The 19,208-nt window shown below is 45.9% G+C and overlaps 1 protein-coding gene across 2 annotated transcripts in view; it reads right to left on the bottom strand.

The window, feature by feature from the left end:
• Positions 1-761: 761 nt before the first annotated feature.
• LOC111154813 (RH-like protein) overlaps positions 762-19,208 on the bottom strand; it is a 36,346-nt gene continuing 17,899 nt past the window's right edge. The window contains exons 5-10 of one of the 2 annotated variants that reach the window (XM_022514735.1): positions 18,762-18,928; positions 16,722-16,859; positions 14,397-14,530; positions 9,116-9,201; positions 5,726-5,799; positions 762-999 (exon numbers count right to left, since the gene is read on the bottom strand). In XM_022514735.1, the coding sequence (XP_022370443.1) occupies positions 973-999; positions 5,726-5,799; positions 9,116-9,201; positions 14,397-14,530; positions 16,722-16,859; positions 18,762-18,928 (626 nt within the window). In that variant the 3' untranslated portion in view covers positions 762-972. Of the gene's footprint in view, positions 1,000-5,725; positions 5,800-9,115; positions 9,202-11,915; positions 11,939-14,396; positions 14,531-16,721; positions 16,860-18,761; positions 18,929-19,208 lie in introns of both variants that reach the window. The other variant, XM_022514736.1, reaches the window with a different exon arrangement.

Below are 19,208 nucleotides of genomic sequence, written 5' to 3'. Positions count from 1 at the left end.
AGTCTGTTCCTTTTGGAACCCTGCTTTCTCTCAGGCTCCCTCCCCTCTTGGCAAAATGGGAATCTTTTTTAAAATGAGCTAGTTAACTATGGGATACATGTTCTTTAGAAATGCAGCTTGAAATGTTTTCTTTCATAAAACTTGCTACAGTTAACCCTTCCTGAAACACAGAAGATCTCCTAGATGGTTTAAATTGTGGTGCTCTTGTCCACACCAGCCACGTGATCTTTCACCTTGTACATCTGGAATATCGCCTAGGCATCCAGACACACTCAGAGAAATGGCCACGTTGCTGCCATCCCGTAGCCAATCACCCATGGTGGGTTTTCAGAGAGTCCAAGGACATCTGAGAGGTTGAAGGTTGACCTCTTTTTACAGATGGGGGAACCCAGGCCATGGAACCATAAATGATTTTCTCAAGGTCACAGAATTAGTTTTGTAATCTTGAGACACTGTATTTCCACAACTGACCACATCTTTCCCTGCAGTCAAATTCAGAATATACCCAGGGTATAAGAACTACTTTGTGAAACTGCTGGAGTAGAAACACAATGTCCATATTATAGGACTAAATATAAGTGAATTCTTAATTTTTCCCTATTTAATATTCTGTGTTCTGCTGATATAGACAAGAGTTCACTGGGTGGCATAGCGTGCTTTGTTAAGCATGAGAAAGAATCTAAGAATTGTCAATAAAATTGAACCAATACCTTAACTGCATGTCTGCACCCAAGAAAATCCTGATAGCATCATCTTTAATGAAACCAAACATTTATTTTAAACTATTATGAGATTACCATTCAAATACATTTTTAATTTATTTTTTAATATCAAATTCATCTCTTTGACCTTGTTTCATTGTATATAAGGAGACTTGGCTGTAATGAGTGTCATCCACAAAAAAGGGGAGGCAACAGTGAAAAGAAGTTGTCTCATTTTCAGACAGGCCTTGTTTTTGTTGGATGGTTTTGCTTAAAATCCAGTAGCCAAATGAGGAAACTGAAAGCAAAGCAAACATTTTTATTACAGATGAACCCTTATAGTCTTAAAATTTACACACATATTGATTCTGGCTTAATCTCTGGAAACTGACATGTTGACAAAAATATGTCATCACAAAGGTCTTAGAGGGTCTTCCGCAAAATCTGAATAGGAAGAACTCTTAGATCTCATACCTTACAGCTCTTTACATGAGTCATTGGTAAATCGTGATCTGGCTTTGTTTGAATGTCCCCAGTGATAGAGGATGCACTACCATATGAAGTAATTCATTCCATTTTGCAGACAAGTTCAAATTGTTAGCAATTTATACAGCATTGTCCACTGGGCCTAGTTAAATTCTTTGGAGAAGCCTATAGGAAACAAATATTTGTCCTTTTCTACATGATAATCTTTGAAGTATCTGAAGATTGTTCTTAGATCTCCTTTGGGTCTTCTCTTCTGCAAGCTGAGCATCTCCTAAGTTCTTAGGGGGTGCCACGTCCCACCGTGCCATAAATCACTGCATCTAGTACCATGGGCCACAGAGTTGTAGAAGTGGAAATCAGAGTGACTAACACTTACGGGGTGTTTTTTGAGGATCCGTGTGCTATCATCTCACATACATCTCCCTTTAACCCTTAAAACAACCTGGTGAGATATTACTGTTCCTATCTCCACAGGGATGAGAACAATGGGGCTCTGACGATCACAGAACAAGGGGTGGTAGAACCCAGATCCGTCTGACTCCACAATGTGGAATTTGATCTCATTTTACAAATGAAGAAACTGAGCCCCAGAGAAGTAAAGTGACATCCCTGAAGGCACTGCCTTCCAGAACAAGGCTGTGTTCAGGGACCTCTCCAAGAGGGGAGGAGTCTGTTGACAGGCTCCTAATCTGTTTTCCTACTCTGCTTTAGAAACCTGCTCTCCTCATTTCTGTTGAACAAGCATTTGTTGGATCTTTACTGTGTGTCTGGAACATGTATCTGAAATCAGAAGCAGGGGTGATGCCAGTGTGGCGAAGCTAGCTCTTGAGAATTTTGCCTAACACAGCAGGAGGGACTCAACACATTCCGGGGTATTTATGTGCTAAAACAGTGGTGGGGTTTATGTTTCTTGGCAATAAAATCATTTTAAAAATAAACTGCAAATACTCGTTCAGAAGCCAATGGATGAACTTCAGCGTGTTGTGCTCATTTCAGAATCCATCCCACGAGCTCAGTCTTTACTCAGCTCTAAAAACCTTATCCTGTAATTTCCCCACTTAAACTTTCAGGAGCCTCCAAATGCCTGGAGGCTGAGTCAAGTGGCTCGTGCCTACCTTTCATCCTTCTCTTCGCCAACCATGCTGCTGAGCCATGCCTACCTTTCATCCTTCCCTTCGCCAGCCAGGCTGCTGAGCCAGGTTGCCTCCTGCTTCTCTGGTTTTTGCTCACAACCTGCCCCTTGCTTGGAATGTCTTTCACTTCCTGCCACTTAGCCAAGTCCAACACAACTCCCAAGTTCCACATTCCCTGACCTCCCCAAACTCATGGTCTTTCCCTTCTTTCATTTGTCCAGCAGCTGCTGCCAGATTACTCATTCAGTGCTTAACAGAGCTGTGCACAGAGAAAGATCCAGTCCTATATAGTGAAAGCCCTAGTTTCTCGGATCCCCCACACAGTACCCAGGACAGGGGCTTGTCTACAATAGACTCACCAAAAACCTATTTTCAGAAAGGTTAACTGTGGAATTAATTTTAATGAGTGCATGTCGGGGAGTCCTTGTGCTTTGGAAAGCATGAAATAAAATCCATGGGTTATTAAATTGAAATAAAAAGTTGAAGGAGGGAGTTTATGAAAAATTGTGTCAGGAACTGAATTTTTATAAATCAGTATCTGCAGAAGGCAGATATTTGTAATCTATTACAAATTTGTAATCAGATATTGTAATCTAAAGGAAGACAGAGCATTAGGGTATGTGGTTCCTTGAGAGCTAAAACTGCATTTCATTTAGATTTATCTCTCCAACTCTTTACACAAGAGCTCTGTCATATATTAGGTAAGTCATTAAATGGAATTAATTAGTGAATGAATGATTAATTAGTAATAGAATCATCCAAGGATGACAGGGGTACCTTTGGGGAGTGGTGAACTGCCAGGCATGGTTTGGGCAACAAGGGAAGGAATATCCTTTCCAATCCCCAGGTCTTTGGTTCTCTGAAATGCATTAGGACATTCGATAATGATTAAAATGTCTTTTCAGATGGTTTACCAAAAAAAGAAAAAAAAATTACCCCTGGATTTATCAGCTTTGGAAGTTTGAATTCTTGCCTCTTAATGGATATCCGGCTTTTCCAATGAAAGCTGTGTTCTACTGCTAAATAAATGTTCTGCTCAGCTGTGAAAGGATTAATCAGAATAGTGGGGGAAAGAGGGGAGAAGTAACTGTCCTCCAGGAGCAGCAGCTGTTTCTTTGGAGCCAAACAGATATCGGTTCAAATTCCTCCTTTTCCATTTACTAGCTTTGTCATTTTGGACACGTGACTCTTTTTTTTTATTTTTTAAAGACTCATTCATGTTAGAAAGAGAAAGAGTGTGGTGGGGAGAGGGGCACAAGGAGAGGGAGAGAGAGTCTTAACGCAGACTCAGTGCTGAGCCCAGAGCCAACGTGGGGCTTGATCTCACAACCCCAAGATCATGACGTGAGCCGAAACCAAGAATCAGATGCTTCACTGACTGTGCCACTCAGGCACCCCATTCTTCATCTTTAAGACAGGGATGCTTACTCTTGTGCAGGGTTATTGTAAGGATAAAATCAGATAATGCCAAAAAGCATCTAACACAAAATTGGAACCCATCGGATTACGATAGATGATAACTGTCATGCTTACGTATTCCTTCGTGGTTGGCTAAATTCCCAGTAATAAGCTTTCCTGTTCGTGTAGTGCTTTGCATTTTATAGTTTACAAAATGTAGTTACAGCCATTATTACCTCATTTGGTCTTTCAAACAACCCAGTGAGGTAGAACAAAGATTACCGTTATTTTACCAGTAAGAAAGGTCACGGTACTTGCCTCCATGAGACCTTGCAGAATGGGGACTGGAATTCACGTCTTCCCATTCTAGGTCCATACCCAGGGTTCCATTTCACCTGCTGCTGCAGTGCCCAGCGTTAGGCTAGGTTCCTCAAGTTCCCTTCATTTATTCAGCAAATATTTATTGCAACTCAAATAATTGAGCTGGATATTGGTCCCGTTTGTGGCATCCCTGGTTAATTAGCAGCATGCTTGGTAGAGAGGGGTTACTCAATAAATACTTGTGGAATGAACGGATGAATTAAACCAGTTCTCTGCGTCCTTTCACTAGATTTAACCCTGCTACCACCAAAGGGGCAAGCACGCTTGCAGGGACTGAGAGAGACTGGCTATAGGGAGATGCTGGTACAGGATGAGCCCGCTTATTAGCAACAACGTGGATGACTCTCAGAATAATTATGCTGAGTAAAAGAAGCCAGAAAAAGAATGTACTGTGTGATTCATTTATATAAAATTATAGAAAATGTAAATTAATCTATTGGACAGAAGGCAGTTCAGCAGTTGCTTGGGATGGAATAGGGTGGATAGGGAAGGATAGTTACAAAGAGGTGCAAGGAAACATGGTGGCAATGGACATGTTCATTATCTTGACTGATAAAAGACTGATATGATAGTTTCATGGGCATATAAATATGTTTAAATATATCAAATTGTATATTTTAAATATGTATGTCATAATCAGTTAGACCTCCGTAAAGCTCTTTGACATGAAAAGGAGGAAGCAGAGGAAAAAGAAGAGACAAAGGAAGAGACAGAGGAGAAGAAAGGGCAGGTTCTCTCTACAAACACTAATGCCAAGGCCCATAATGAGGCTGGTTCTCTGTCCCTCTAGTGATCAGTATCTAGGCATGCCAGGTGGAAAAAGGATTGGCTTGGGACGTGGGAGGTCTAGTTCCTGGTCTTATCTCTGCCGCTCACAAAGGGATGATGCTGGGCATTAGTCTGACCTCAGTCAGCCTCCACTTCCAATTTATAATTTTGCAATGTTTGCCCAGCCAACCTCAGCATCAAATGGGAGTTATGTAAGGTGACACATCAGAGTACTTGGTGAACCATGAGTGTTGGTTAAAGGGAGGTGTGCAGTGGGATGACACGGAACCTCTCAATAGAGCCTCTTTCTAGACTAGTCATGACAACAAATGCTACACAGGACACAGAGACCCTTGGCAGCAGCCGCGTTGTTCGAGCTCTCTGTCCTTTGGCTAAATGATCCTGGACTCCTACAGTACAAGTGGTCTTGTGTCCACTGGCTACTGAGTGTTAAGAGTTGTGTTCTAGATCCAGCTCTGCCGCACACTCGCTGAGAAAACACAGACGGTCATGGCTCCGGTCAATGCGTCTGTCGAATGAGATTGGACCTGCTGGCTCAGGCACTGCATGACTCGATGGCCTTTAGGGCAAACCACCTACCCACACTGATGACCCCAGATGGGGGAAGTAAGGCCAGTGGCCATTCTCACATCTCTGACCCTCAATGACTGAGGTGTCAGGGGAATGGTAACCTTTACCACTCCCCCAGCCCTCACCAACACACACACACACACACACACACACAATTTTATTTCTAGTTTGTTCTCACAAACACGAAGTCAACCTATATATAGATGTAACAGATATCTTTTTAAGTTCATTCACTCAGCATCAATGACATTACGTTCAAAATCTTACCTCCCAGAAAGCCTGGTCATCAAAATGTTTGGCTGCAGGAGGTGCCTTAAATATTTTGAGGCTTAAGACCAAACCTGTTAAAATTCAATATTGCATGTTAAATCTTTAGAGCACAGCATCTGTTACCTCAAAATTAATCAAAATATCATAGGCCAGCTATGGTTAGCTCAACAAAAATCCCTTCTTCTATAGCCAGAAGACGGACAAATTAAAGCGCTGGCCTTCCTGGACCAGCCTTATTAATTCTATAGACATCTCTTAAAAGAAAACTGGCGAGAGCAATTATCTCCAAAGGATTTAGATGATATTGAGAGATGTACAGTAGCTACCAATCTGACATGCTTCCCAAGTTGGAATATAAGAGCCCTGTCAGACAGCGCTCCCGCTGAAAAGCTGATGTGTACTTGACACAAGAGCTACCATGGACAGCAACTCCAATTCCACGTTCCTGTCAGTGCGGCGTTGCTGGCTCCTGTAAACTCTGTGACCTCCACTCAAGACGCCACTAGTGTAGTTGGGAAAGTAGTTTATAACAGCTTGCTTTTGTGCCTATTCTTCTTTTCACCCATCCAGCCTCTGCCCAGAGAGCTTGGCCCTGCGTATTCCTGCAGCGGTGCAAAGTTGGCCGAACTTCCCAGGATACACGAAGGGATTGCTCAACTTCTATATGAACCAGGGAAATGCCGTTGATAGATGTATCTGTGTATTTTTAATGGTGATCGGTCCCCAAGTATTAAGTAGTAAGATTAACAAGAGTAGGCGTGTACTTATTCACATTTTCCTCTTTTAATGTACACCTTTAACCAATATTGACATGTAGGGTGTAACCAGCACACCTCGTTTAGCTGGGATTATTCAGAAATAATCTCAAACACCTCCACAAACTTTCCAGATAGCAGAGGCTTACTCACCACTGATGAAAATGCATCCAAAATATATTTTCTTGTCTTATGACATAACACTAAACACATTTAGACTGTTGTTGTTTTTTTTTTAATCAGAACAATTGCTAGGAACGTCCATTTATGAAATGCGCTATCTAATGCAGAGGAAATATGTAGCTGTTGAGGGTGGTTGGTGTTTAGCAGCTCAAGCTTTCATGTTCTAGTGTCGGGCTTTAAGAATTTCTTTTCTTCTGTTAGGCTGTCTCCTTTCACCTCTCACTTCTCCCAATGGGCCTTACCTCTAGAAACCTGTCCCACTTCTAACCTGCCATTTCTAATCGGTCGCAGCTGGGAAACCCAATAACCATGCTTGGGGGGGATTGTTTCCTATGTCAGTGTAGACAGGTCCCAAATCGGAGGAACCTCCTGGCAAGCAAAATGCTCAGCTTTAGGGGGTCAACTTGATGCTATCTGGGCTGCCTGGTGGTCTCCTTTCCCCTTCCATTGTTCATGTTCTTTTTATTCACCAGTGTTCTTACATTCAAAGCCACATGTAAAGAGGAATGCTCATTGGGCTTAACTTTTTTTTTAAAGATTTTGATTTATTTATTTGACAGACAGAGATTACAGCAGGCCGAGAAGCAGGCAGAGAGAGAGGAAGGGAAGCAGGCTCCCCACTGAGCAGAAAGCCCAATGCGGGGCTCGATCCCAGGACCCTGGGATCATGACCCAAGCCGAAGGCAGAGGCTTTAATCCACTGAGCTACCCAGATGCTCCTGGTCTTAACTCTCAAAGAAACAATATTCTATTCTCTTTTTTAACTCCAGGCAAGCATAAAAAAATTAAAAAAAAAAAAAAAGACAAAAAAAAAATCCAAAACCCTCTGAGGGGTTTTACCAAACAGTGCAAGTCAGTTTCACTTTGTGAATACTAGTGACAATGGTGAATGGTGTCACAGTCCAGAGGAGGTGATAAAATATCCAGATAAAATACAGGATGCTCAGTTAATGTGGAACTTAAAAAATGGGCATCTTGTATTTTCACTTGCTAAATCTGGTCACCCTACTCAGGATTACAGTGCCACCATGAAGAGAATGTGAACTTATGGAGGGAGGTATTCGTCTCATCTGTATTTAATCAATCACCCTGACTGCAGAAAGTTGAGGCCAGTGGGTACATTAGAGCAATTCTAGTCAGTCTTGCTCTCTAAAGTCGCCCAGGCAATTCCAAAAAAGACCTTTCTACATGTTTTGGAGCAGAAAAGAAGCCATCATCCTTTCATTTTACAGAGAAGCCACCCAAGGCCCAGAGAGACTAAACTAATGTGCCCAGTGCCACACAACTCCTTTATGTCTGATTATGCTATTTTGTCTCTTCTTTTGTATTCATTCCCTCTTAGGGACACAGTATATGAGTGTCTAACCAATAAGGCTATTTGTTTGTAGAATAAAGGTGAGCACTTCTGGACAGAAATCACATTTTCTCCTAGCATATAAATAAGACTGGCAAATTAGTAACTCTCTAAGGATCTTTGCCATTCTGTCATATTGCAGGAGCAAAAGTATACTTCAATCCTCTGTTTAAAGATTTCCAGTGGTTTCCCATCTCTCAGAATGATCTGGCTCCTTGTTACCACTCTGTCCTCAAGCCCTGCCACTCTCCTTTTCACTCTATCCATATCCACCATACTAAGCATGCTTTGCTCCTGCCTCAGGGCCTTTGCACTTGCTCTTCCTTTTCAAGGAATGCTCTTCTGCCAAATAAACACATGGTATGTCTCCTTTCCTCTTTCCTTTTCAGGTTTCTGCTTAAAGGTCAACTTATTTAGATAGGTCTTCCCTTCCCAATCTTCTAAAAGAGCATCCCATGAAATGAAATGAAATGAAATGAAACTCTACCCTGAGTTATTTCTTTTTATAGCACTTACCATCTCTGACATAGTAAACATTCTACTTACCTGTTTATTTATTGTCCCCTCCCCCTCCACTAAAATATCAGCTCCATGAGATCAGGGAATGTGTTTTGTTCACTGTTGCGTCCCTAGTGCCTAAGAATAGTGCCCTGGCTCATAGTAGCTATTGAATAAATACTTGCTGAACAAAATAATAGTATGGGTATTCTCAGGGAATGAAGGTAAACTTTTTGGCATAAGGGTTTCCTTGGCTCACTGTACAAAATTGGGTGAAATCACCAGCCCTGGGCTCAAGAGGCTGCACTGTTGCCACTCCCTGCTACTTGTAAGCTCCAGAAAGCCTCTTACTTTCTCTGATCCTCAGAGTCCACACCTCCAGCAGGTAACCTCTGAGGGCCTTTCTAATTCTGAAATGATGTGATTCCGTTTTTGTTGTTAATCAAGGTCTGAGCCCCTTTGCATCATTTGGCTTGAGCTGCGGGGGTTCACCAGGGAAGGGGAGGGCACAGACACATGTGGCCATGGGCCAAATGCCCTCTGGCCTCAAGTCCTGTGCCCTGGGCCATGGGGTTAGAAGGGTGGTCTCATACTCACCTGTCAAAACCCCAGCTATCAGACCTGAAGCCATGGCCAAGCTGAGTGTCCCAGCACCAAAGAACAACTGGATGTCGATCCTAGAACTGACAAAGTAGGACGTGGTCACATTCAGGAATCAAGACTGCAGAGCTCATTGGGGTCAAGAAGGACTGTCTGCAACAGCAGTGACGCTGTCAGGAAGGGCTACCAGAAGAACAATTCCTCTCCCCAGGTAACACAGTTCCCTGTCGTGTTCCTGCAAAGCTCCACAGACATGAAGGAGGGAAAGAGCGGATTCCAAGATTCTCTTTGGCTGACTTCAATTCTCAGAAACAACAGATGATCAACCCGACCAGGAGGCAGAAAACCCAAGTTCAAGTCCAAGGACTGTCACTAGCTGCCGGATCCTGGGCAAGTCACCTAACCTCTCTGTTCCCTCATGAGGCAATTAAAGATGAAAGATGAAAGTTCTATTTCCATCAGGACAAGATGGAGCAGAGCATGGCTGTCAGGCTCACCTCCCCAGCCCACCCCTGTTGAACATACTTCCCTGTCCTCTCTCCTAGGCGATCCCAAGACCTCACTTTAAACTATGAAGTGGCCTGGGAGGACATCTACTTGACCTTGCAGTAGGCAAAGATTTCTTAAACAGGACCCACAAACTTGAGGGGAACAATGATGAATTGCACTGTGTTAAAATTAAGAACTTCTGTTCATCGAAAGATACTATTAAGAAGGTGAAATATAACCCACAAAATGGGAGAAGATATTCACAATACATTTATATGACACAGACTCTATATCCAGAATTCCTACAAATCTATATGAAAAAGGCAGAACACAAGAGAAAAATGGGCAAAAGAACCTGGACAGACATTTCACAATTCACAAGAGTTGTTCAAATGTCCAGAAAGCATATGAAAATTGTTGCACTTAATCGGTCATCAGAGAAATTAAAATTAAAGTGATGTTTGATGCCTAATTGGATAAACTTAAAATGAAGGAAAATATGGGGTTTGGAGAATATATGAGGGAAAGGGAACTCTTGGGTGCCAAGGGTGATTGGACTGGCACAAACTACAGTGGGAAATGGGTAATAGCCTCTAAAATGGATTATATGAATGCTGTGATCCAAAAATTCTGCTATTAGGCATTTACTCAACAGAAGAGCATTTGTATGTTCTAAAAAGAAGTGCTAGAATGTTCATAACAGAAATACTAGAATGTTCGTAATAGCTCCAAACTGGAAAGAACCCAAATGCTTGTCAGTAATGGATAAATTGTTTCGTATTCACACAATGGAACACTTACTTTAACTGTGTTTCGTAGATTCTGTATTTGTCTACATGGCACTCATTTATCAAAAGGCCCAACTAATGGCTGAAATTGTTTACTGCTGTCTCTCCAGCAAGTCAGATTTCCTGGGAGTGCAAAATTCATATTATAAACCCCCAACCACAAACTCTAACATATGCTCTCAGTTCCTGCCCAACAGGGGACTCCCCCATTCCCCCATTCCCCCACTGCCATCCACCTGAAGGCATAGTCTCAGTTCCCCTCTCTCTAGGCTGCCTGGTCCCTGGGTTGATAAGGTTTTGTGGGGCCCTATATGGTGTGCTGTGCCTCTCATTTCCAGGAGAACTGTAACATTAAACTTTTCCATCAATGACATTGACCTCTCCATGTCATCACTCAGTCACCCTTATGAAGTAAACCCAAGCACAATTCTACACTCTACCCCACTACCCCAATAAAAATGAACAATGTGGGAGAGTCTCACAACTACAGAATAGAGTCAAAGCCAGGCACACGACAGCCACAGACTTCCTTTAGGAGTCCATGAACATGAAGGACAAAAGCAGGCAAAACTGATGGATGGTGGTGGAAGTCAGGTTCATGGGTACCCTGGGATGGGACATGAAGGAGTTCTGGGGGCTGATTACCTGGGCGTGTCAGAAAATTTACCAAGTGGAGCCCTGATGATAGTTGTACTTCTCTGGCTGTAGATTATACTACAAAAATGTGTTGTTGTTGTTGTTGTTTTAAGTGACATTAAATGGTAGCATGGAAGCTGACCCTGAATCTGCTAACTGCCAACCTCCCAGTTCACTCTATCCTGATGTCACCTGAAAGCAGCAATGGATGGCACAGAGCCAGCCCTGCACCATGCCCTCTGCTCCCCGTGTTTACTATGTGATTTCACATGATGCTGGAGCAGCCCTCTGGGCAAGCTGTTGGTGTCCCTGATTCACAAATGGGGAGATCCAGCTTGGAAAAGTGAACCAGGGCCTCCAACGTCACATGGCTTGGCATGAGTGGCTCCTGGGACTCAAACCCTTTCTACCCACGAAGACCAGGCAGATCTCTCCCAAATTTTGGCATTTGTGGGTTACCTTCACATATTTGGCCATATTGACATTCCAAGGATACTATTTTTTTTTTAATTTCTTCGAGTGGACTTATTTTTACTTTTAAATAAATATCTTTAAAAGGAAACTTTGAGTCAATATGTTAGAGAAATGGGAGGTAACTATAAAAAGATGCAGTGCAAACAAAGTGTGGCTAAAGTCTCCCGCAGACGCAGCCTGAGTGCTTAGATCTCAGCTGAAGGCTGCCTCGGCGGCCGGCCAACCTGGCATTGGCACAAGCGCAAGGACACTTAGCACCTGAGTGCAGCCTTTCTCTCTGATGCAACCAAAAGACTGAATAATTAAAGCACAGTGTCTGGTCTGCATGATTCAAGGTTAGCTAAGTGTGTCTTTGCACCACTTAAATGCCACAGTTCGGGGGAAACCCCACCCCCTCCCAGCGCAAGCACAGCACGTGACCCGCTCCCATCTGCTTCCCTCATTGGAGCTCAACAAACACCCTGTAGGCGGAGTGAATGAAAAGCCAGACCCTTGGCTCAATGACGCCACGCCCATAAACAGTTGCTCCACGTGTCACACTGAGTGGTCTGACTCCCAGCTAGTCCTTTGTCTCTCTTTCCTGTAGAAACCACAGTAGCAAGAATCATCATGAAGATAAGAGGGTGTTCACTCCCTGCTGAATCCTCAGAGCAGCACCCACCCCCCCGACGCAGATCTTATCCTCCCATCATGTAGACCAAAACTGAAACTTGAGGAGTTTGAGTATACTGTGCCTAAGGTCACACGGCTGGTAAAGGGGACCACAGGTCCATCCCTCCCTGAAGCTTCTGCCCTTGACTTCCAGCTGACCAGAGGCCTCCCTAAGAGGTGTCATTTCTGTCGCTATGCCCTTCCCTTGTCTGGATTCCTGCGGAGGAGAGGGGACAACTACTTGGTCCTCCACAGTCCCATCCTGGCCCCTGTTCTCAACCCTTCCCAACTCCCAGTTCAGGGATAGTCCCTGGATGGCCTGCACTTGGCCACTATCTGCAATGGGGGCTTTGTCTTCCTGGAGAGTAGTTTGTTAGTCCTTGTAAGCAGCACACCTTTGGTTGGCTGGCCTTTGTTTTTATTTTGTTCTTTGTTTGTTGTTTGCTCTAGGCTAGTAGTCTCAAACTAGTTTGTAGGAGAATCCCATAGAGGGCTGGTTGACCCACAGGTTGCTGGGTCCACACCACTAGGTTTCTAACAGTGCAGGTCTAGTTAGGGTAGGATTTGCATTTCTAGCAAGTTCTAGGTGATGTTAGTGCTGTGGAGAACCACCGCCCTAGGAGAGCCACAGAAGCACAGAACTGGGGAGCTAGAAGGATTGGTGGTTCAGAAGGCACAGGTTGGCTGCCCATGAGCAGAATTTGACCCACAGGATGTTTCTAATGATTCTGAATCTCCTGCCAGTGCTTGGGAGCGCAAGTGCGTAACTCTGGATTTCTGGCTTCTCTTAAAAAGTCATTAGATCTGGGGACACTGAGCCTGGGTCCTGGCACAGTCATGGCTACCTGGTGCTGACTGATTTCAGACCAGTCACCCATGACTTCCCAGCCTCTTCTCACTGCTCTCATTTTGTAACCTTACCTGCCTGGCCCCTGCAAGCACCTGAGCTTTACAGAGAAGGATCTGGGGGCTCCGAGAGAGGAAAGGATTTGCTGATTTGCACAGCTATGAAAACAGTGGCAGAAACACCATTGGAACCCATCACGGAGGCGTCTTGCTTCACATAGACCATCTTCTCCCCACCTGGAGGTGGGATCCCTCTTACCCCAAGCAGTTCAAGGAATGATGTCTCCCATGCCGTATGTGATTCCTATAATGTGGGGCTGTGGCCATCTCTGCTGTCAGAGCTACAAGGGACCCAGCCCTCCATGATTGCTCCGAGACGCCTCCAAACACAGTGAGCTCCTCACCACCAAACTCTGGTGCTCATCACCCGGACAGCCATGTTCCAGCCAAGGGACTTAGGACAGGTAACTCCCCACATGTACCATCTCTTAGAGTATGGTAATAATACCTCTCAGGGTGGTGGCGAGGATTAAATGAAATGATGCGTGTGGCGCATTTAGCCTAGGGCCTAGCACCTAGAAAGCAGCCAATAAACAGTGGTGATTATTACCAGTACTATTATTATTGTTATCACTGTAACAGGTCATCTGGAAAAATCCATCCCTGTATCATGCTCAAGTCACTCTTTCATTTTATGTGAGCCACACCTGGAAGATATTCACACAACCTCTGGGAGGTGATGGCCGGGGCTAAGGTATATCAAACCAGTCACTGGAGTCCACTCTCTGGAGGACACAGGATCTGATCCTAGTCCCGAGGCCCACATTCCTGCCTCACAACGAGACCTTCGCCAAGCTCCTTCTCTCTCTGGGCCTCAAAGATGGTCTGTGCTTAGCATTCGTCTACATTGAAGTATTAAATACTTTTAACCACAAGGGGCCTGGCCTCAAGCAGCCTCCAACTACCCTATGAGGGGAGGCCCTGTTATGACCTGCGTTCACACCAGGCCATGCGGCTCACAGAGGTTAGGTAGCACGCCCAGCTAGCAAGAGGTCAAGATGAGTCTGACTCCATGACATGCTCTTCACCATGACCTAAATAAACCACCGGGGGTTAAACCACAGACCCAGCTGGCTTGGGCCCCATCAACTTGCTCTGTCTGCGTTTGAGGGGCAGGACTCACAACTGTCTGCCTTTGACCAGCACCCAAGCTGTCCTCTTTGGAAAGAAGACATGGCCTGGAGAGGCAGAGGCTAGGCAGAACGTATCGCTAAACGTGCCGAGAAATATTTGCCGAGGCCTGCTGAGTGCCTGGCTCCGAACGCAAGCATGGCTTGGGGCACATTTCTTCCTGAGCTGGATTGCGTATGAAGGGGATAAACCAAGTCACCTACATGGACTTCGTGGTCCAGTTGACCTCATAGATGATCAGCAGAATGTAGGTGATCCCGCCGAGCAGACCTGGCAAGCCAAAGGTGTAGTGCACGCCACAGGTGTCGTGGGTCCCCAGCACCTGGTTAAAATATCCCTGGAACAAACATCCAATAAGCAGCTGTACATGGAAGAATGATAGCCCCTCTCCAGCCTTTCCACGGATCCTTGGCCTCCACGGCCACCCACGGGGGTCAGGCTTTGGGGATCCCCTCCAGCATGGCTCCTCAGACCTGAATGTGCACTTGCACCACGTGGGGAGCGTGTGAAACTGCAGGGTCAGGTTTAGTGGGCCTGGGGCCCGAGATTCTGCATTTCTCACAAAGTTCCAGGTGATGCCAATGCTGCTGGCCCCCTGACCACACCTGTGTCTAGCCCGGGCCCTACTCACACGCGGGGCTGATACTTCTGTGTTGTGAAAAGGCTGTAGGATGTTCAGCAGCACGCCTGGGCCCTACTCTCAATATGCCAGGAGCAGCCCCCGCACCGTGTGTTAACCAAAATGTGTCTGCAGATATTGTCAAATGTCCCCGGAGGGTGACTGAGACCCGCTGGTCCAGCCTAAACGTAACTGCCATCCCAAAGACACCATGGCTAACGAGAAGAAAAGAATCTGACCCCGCTCTGGACTCACCTTCAGCACCCTTTCCCTTCACCACTTAGCCTCCCTGGGGGACCATGAGCCAACATATTTGGATACGAATGCAAATAGGACATGTGAGTTTCCCCCTTGGTGTCCCCCACTGTCTTCAGAATAAACACCCAGACTCCTCATGCTGCCCAGGAGCCACACCTGAGTATCTCCCAGCTTTCAGGACTGTGGTCCCACCACACTCCCAGGTGAGCCCAGTGCTGCAGCATCTGTTTCCTGCCTGGGCATTCTGTTCTTCTCACCACTGAGCCTTGGAACACACTGCTCCTTCCGTCTGGGATACATTTCCCTTTACTTTGCCTGCCTGATATCAGTCATCTGTCAACACTCGGCTGAGACAGCCTCTGCTCCAGGAAGCATTTCCTGATCCAACTCAGGCTGGCTTAGATGAGCTGTGTTATGTTTATTGGTCTGTTGCCCTCACTACACCATAGCTTGGGAAGCACGATACGTGTTAAAACATCCGTGAATGAATGAATGAAGGGACAGATGAATTAATGAGTGAATCATCTCTGAACCGTTCCCCCAGTGATGGAGTCAAGGAAACAGGCACAAAGAAAGCAATGGACATCCAGCCTGATGAGAATTTATGCAGGTTTCCCTGCACACTTCCGCCTTTCACCATAGGGTCTCAAAGCAAAGGAGATAAGAAACATTCATTGCAATTCCAAAGATGAAAAGCAGACTGCCCCATCACTGGTCAGATGAGACTGTTAGTACAGTTTCCCCTATTCTGGATTGCAATTGCCTCCTTGAATACCCATTATTCATCCAAATTCAGTTTCTTGAGCCATCCAAAAGTCTCCTCCTTTCTCTTCTACCAAGGCTTCAAACAAAGAGTTGCTGCTCTGAAATTATTTCTCTTCTAAGTGTTTTATAACAAATTGGTTATTGTGGGGTATGCTGGTATTATCAGTACTTGCTGGATGTTGAAGGAGGAAAAGTCCATCCACTCAGAAGAACCAAACAATCAGAAGTGGGCATGACCTCGGTTAGCCCAGCATCCCTTTCTGGCTGCTGCCCCTCCCACCCTCATTCACGTGGCTCATGGACAGCAGCCATATATGTACATTATGTCCCGTCCCCAACACTCCCAGCCAAAGATAAACACCCTGTCCAAACTAAACCCATGAGTCCCTTCTCCAGAACACTTGGGAATGGAGCCAAGAAATTCCATCTAACTGCTCTCCTAAAGAGCAAGACTACATTCCACCATGTAGAGCATGAGGAGAAGGGGAAGGAAGTCTACAGAATGGGAATAAAGCAGATACTCAGGAAAAGCAAAGAAAGAAGAGCAGGGACGGCTTGGGCTCCCCACACATTCCTGTCCCTGGTGTCAACCATTCCTGGGTTCCCAGCAGCATCCCTGTCCTTGGGTTCTGTCACACCCCAGCAGCCTTATAATATTCCCGCCTGTGCCTGAGCAAAGTTGAACAGGTTCTGCTCCTTGCTCCCAAGATCCTAACAAATACACAGTATGGCCTGGGAGGGGGGCCCCTCACCCAATCTCCGAAACCTGCCTGAGAAGGTGCCAATGCCGGCCTACTGCAGCGCGTGGCACCACATGACGGCCCACCATGCTCCCAGGGCCCTGCAGGTCTAAGCCAAATCAGGTATCAGATGCCCAGCTCCTTACCGGCAGGCACAGGGCTCCCCCGATGGAGATCAGTCCAGCCATAAAGCCCAGCACCATGGCAAGCCAAGGCGAAGCGATCAGATGACATGAGGCGCCCACAGCCACACCTCCAGCCAGTACCGCATTGTGGATATGAGTCTGCAGAGAAACACCTTGTGGGCAAATGAAGCGAGGTCCAGAGAGGACAGCATCTTTTTTTTTTATTCTTTTGTTTTTTAAGATTTTATTTATTTATTTGATAGAGATCACAAGTAGGCAGAGAGGCAGGCAGAGAGAGAAGAGGAAGCAGGCTCCCCGCTAAGCAGAGAGCCCGATGCGGGGCTCAATCCCAGAACCCTGGGATCATGACCCGAGCTGAAGGCAGAGGCTTTAACTCACTGAGCCACCCAGGAGCCCCGAGAGGACAGCATCTTGCCCAGGGTCACTCCGTAAGCTGGTAACCAGCGACACTGTGATGTCTTCCCTCCTTCACTTACCCTGAAACCATCCCCTCCTCTCTGCTGAGACCACATGACCTTCATCAGTGGTCTTATCTTATGCCACTTCTCAGGCTCAGGGAGCAGTCACCCTGATGAGGAGGCATTGAACTTGAAAGTGTATCCTAGCCACCCTCACACCTGTTAGCGATGTGTCCTTGGGCATTGAGCCATTCATGCTTCAACTTTTCCACTAGAAGAACAGGGTTTTGATTGTACCTGCTTAATATCACTATTGTAAGACTCAATGAGTTACCACATGGAAGACTCTGGCTCAAGGGCTCAAGAAATATAAGCCAGGGCACCTGGGTGGCTCAGAGGGGTAAAACCTCTGCCTTCCGCTTGGGTCATGATCCCAGGGTCCTGGGATCGAACCCCACATCGGGCTCTCTGCTCAGCGGGGAGCCTGCTCCCCACCCCACGCCTGCCTCTCTGCCTACTTGTGATCTCTGTCAAATAAATAAATAAAATCTTTTAAAAAAATAAATATAAACCATTATTATTATTTTTATTATTTTTATCATTGTTATTGACTATTTGGTGCTTATGCCCCCCTGTCCTACTACCCAGCTTTAACCAGCTAGCTCTTGTTCCTGGGTCACATCTCCACTGTGTCCTTTTTTCCTCCAGAACTGGGGCCTTGCTTTGCTCTCATGCTACTTCCCTCTGCCCTCTCAACTCCAACCAGGTCTGGGCTCTGGGGCCTGGGACCAGCTTCTGGGCTTCCCTGACCTTCGGGCCACACCTGCCTCCATAGAAGTCCCCACCTTTTCTGATCCGACTCCCTGCCACCATGGAGCTCCCCCAGAAAGACACCCACTCCCCCTAGTGCTTAACCTGTCGCTCATGGCCATGTTCTGTCCACTCTCAGCCCTGTTGTCTCTCTAGACTTTTCCCTACCACCTCTGGCTGGCTGGCCTCATAGCTGATCATCATGGAAACTTCTTTCATCTTTAGCTCTATCCTTTCACCCATCTCTCTCGCTCTCCCCGAAACTCACACAGTCTCCTGGCTACATTGATAACATGGCTAATGTTTGCTCAGCGCTATATCCCTCATAGAGCATGTCATGTGCGTTGTCTCTTAATTCCCACTTTACACATGAGCTAGTTGCGGCTCCCAAAGTTTAAGGCACTTGACCAGGGTCACACAGCTAGGGTGATAACATCCTTCTTTACCTCCAATTCTATTCATCCCATTCTTGAAATTTCTTAGGGGAAGGAGAGAGCCTGACTGACTCTATTCTAGCTTTTCTCTGCTGACTCTTGCTCATGGTGGCTGGTAACCAGCAGAAACAGGGTTCAAACATGGGTCTGTTTGGTGTCAACACTGATAGACTTAATCACTTCCCTCAGAGAGCCTTGGATCATTTCCTAGTCTCCAAATTCCAGTTCCCATTTTGATAAGCCAGTGCCCTTTCTGATACCCCAAGACACTGCAGAAAAAGCTCTGTCACCCACAGTAATGTTTCCCACCCTGCAGGGCTGGTTCTGGGACAGGGGGCATGGATATTTGTCCAGCCTAGAAGACCTGAGTGTTGCCCGAGGGGCAGGGCCATCCTCACCATGTTGATCTTCCTTTGGGAGTGAGCCAAGACTGACACAGAGATGGCTGTCACCGTGCTGGCCGCGAGAGCATAGTAGGTGCTGAACACGGCATTCTTCCTTTCTATTGGAGAATCCAACAGAGCAGAGTTGAAACTCGGCCAGAATATCCACAAGAAGAGGGTTCCTGGGGGTCAGAGAGGGTCATTGGCCACAGCCAGCACTGCTACCCCAAACCCTGAGCCTACAGGGGCTTCCTAGAACAGGCAAGTCTCGGCTTTGTCCCTTTTTAGCTCTGTGACTTTTGGGGCAAATCATGTCTCCTCTGAATTCCCAAGTTGATAGGGCCCAGCTAACATATTTTACAGGCAAAACCACGAAGGCCCAGAGAGTTGAAATCATCAACCCCTAGGCCTCCCGAGCCCAGCCTATGATGGCCAAATGCTTATTCTGAAAACGTGATGTGC

Source organism: Enhydra lutris, unplaced genomic scaffold, assembly GCF_002288905.1.
Source record: "Enhydra lutris kenyoni isolate GAN:26980312 unplaced genomic scaffold, ASM228890v2 scaffoldscaffold38, whole genome shotgun sequence".
Lineage (NCBI taxonomy): Eukaryota > Metazoa > Chordata > Mammalia > Carnivora > Mustelidae > Enhydra > Enhydra lutris.
The sequence above is the reverse complement of the archived record's forward strand: the minus strand, read 5'-3'. Positions and strand labels throughout refer to the sequence as shown.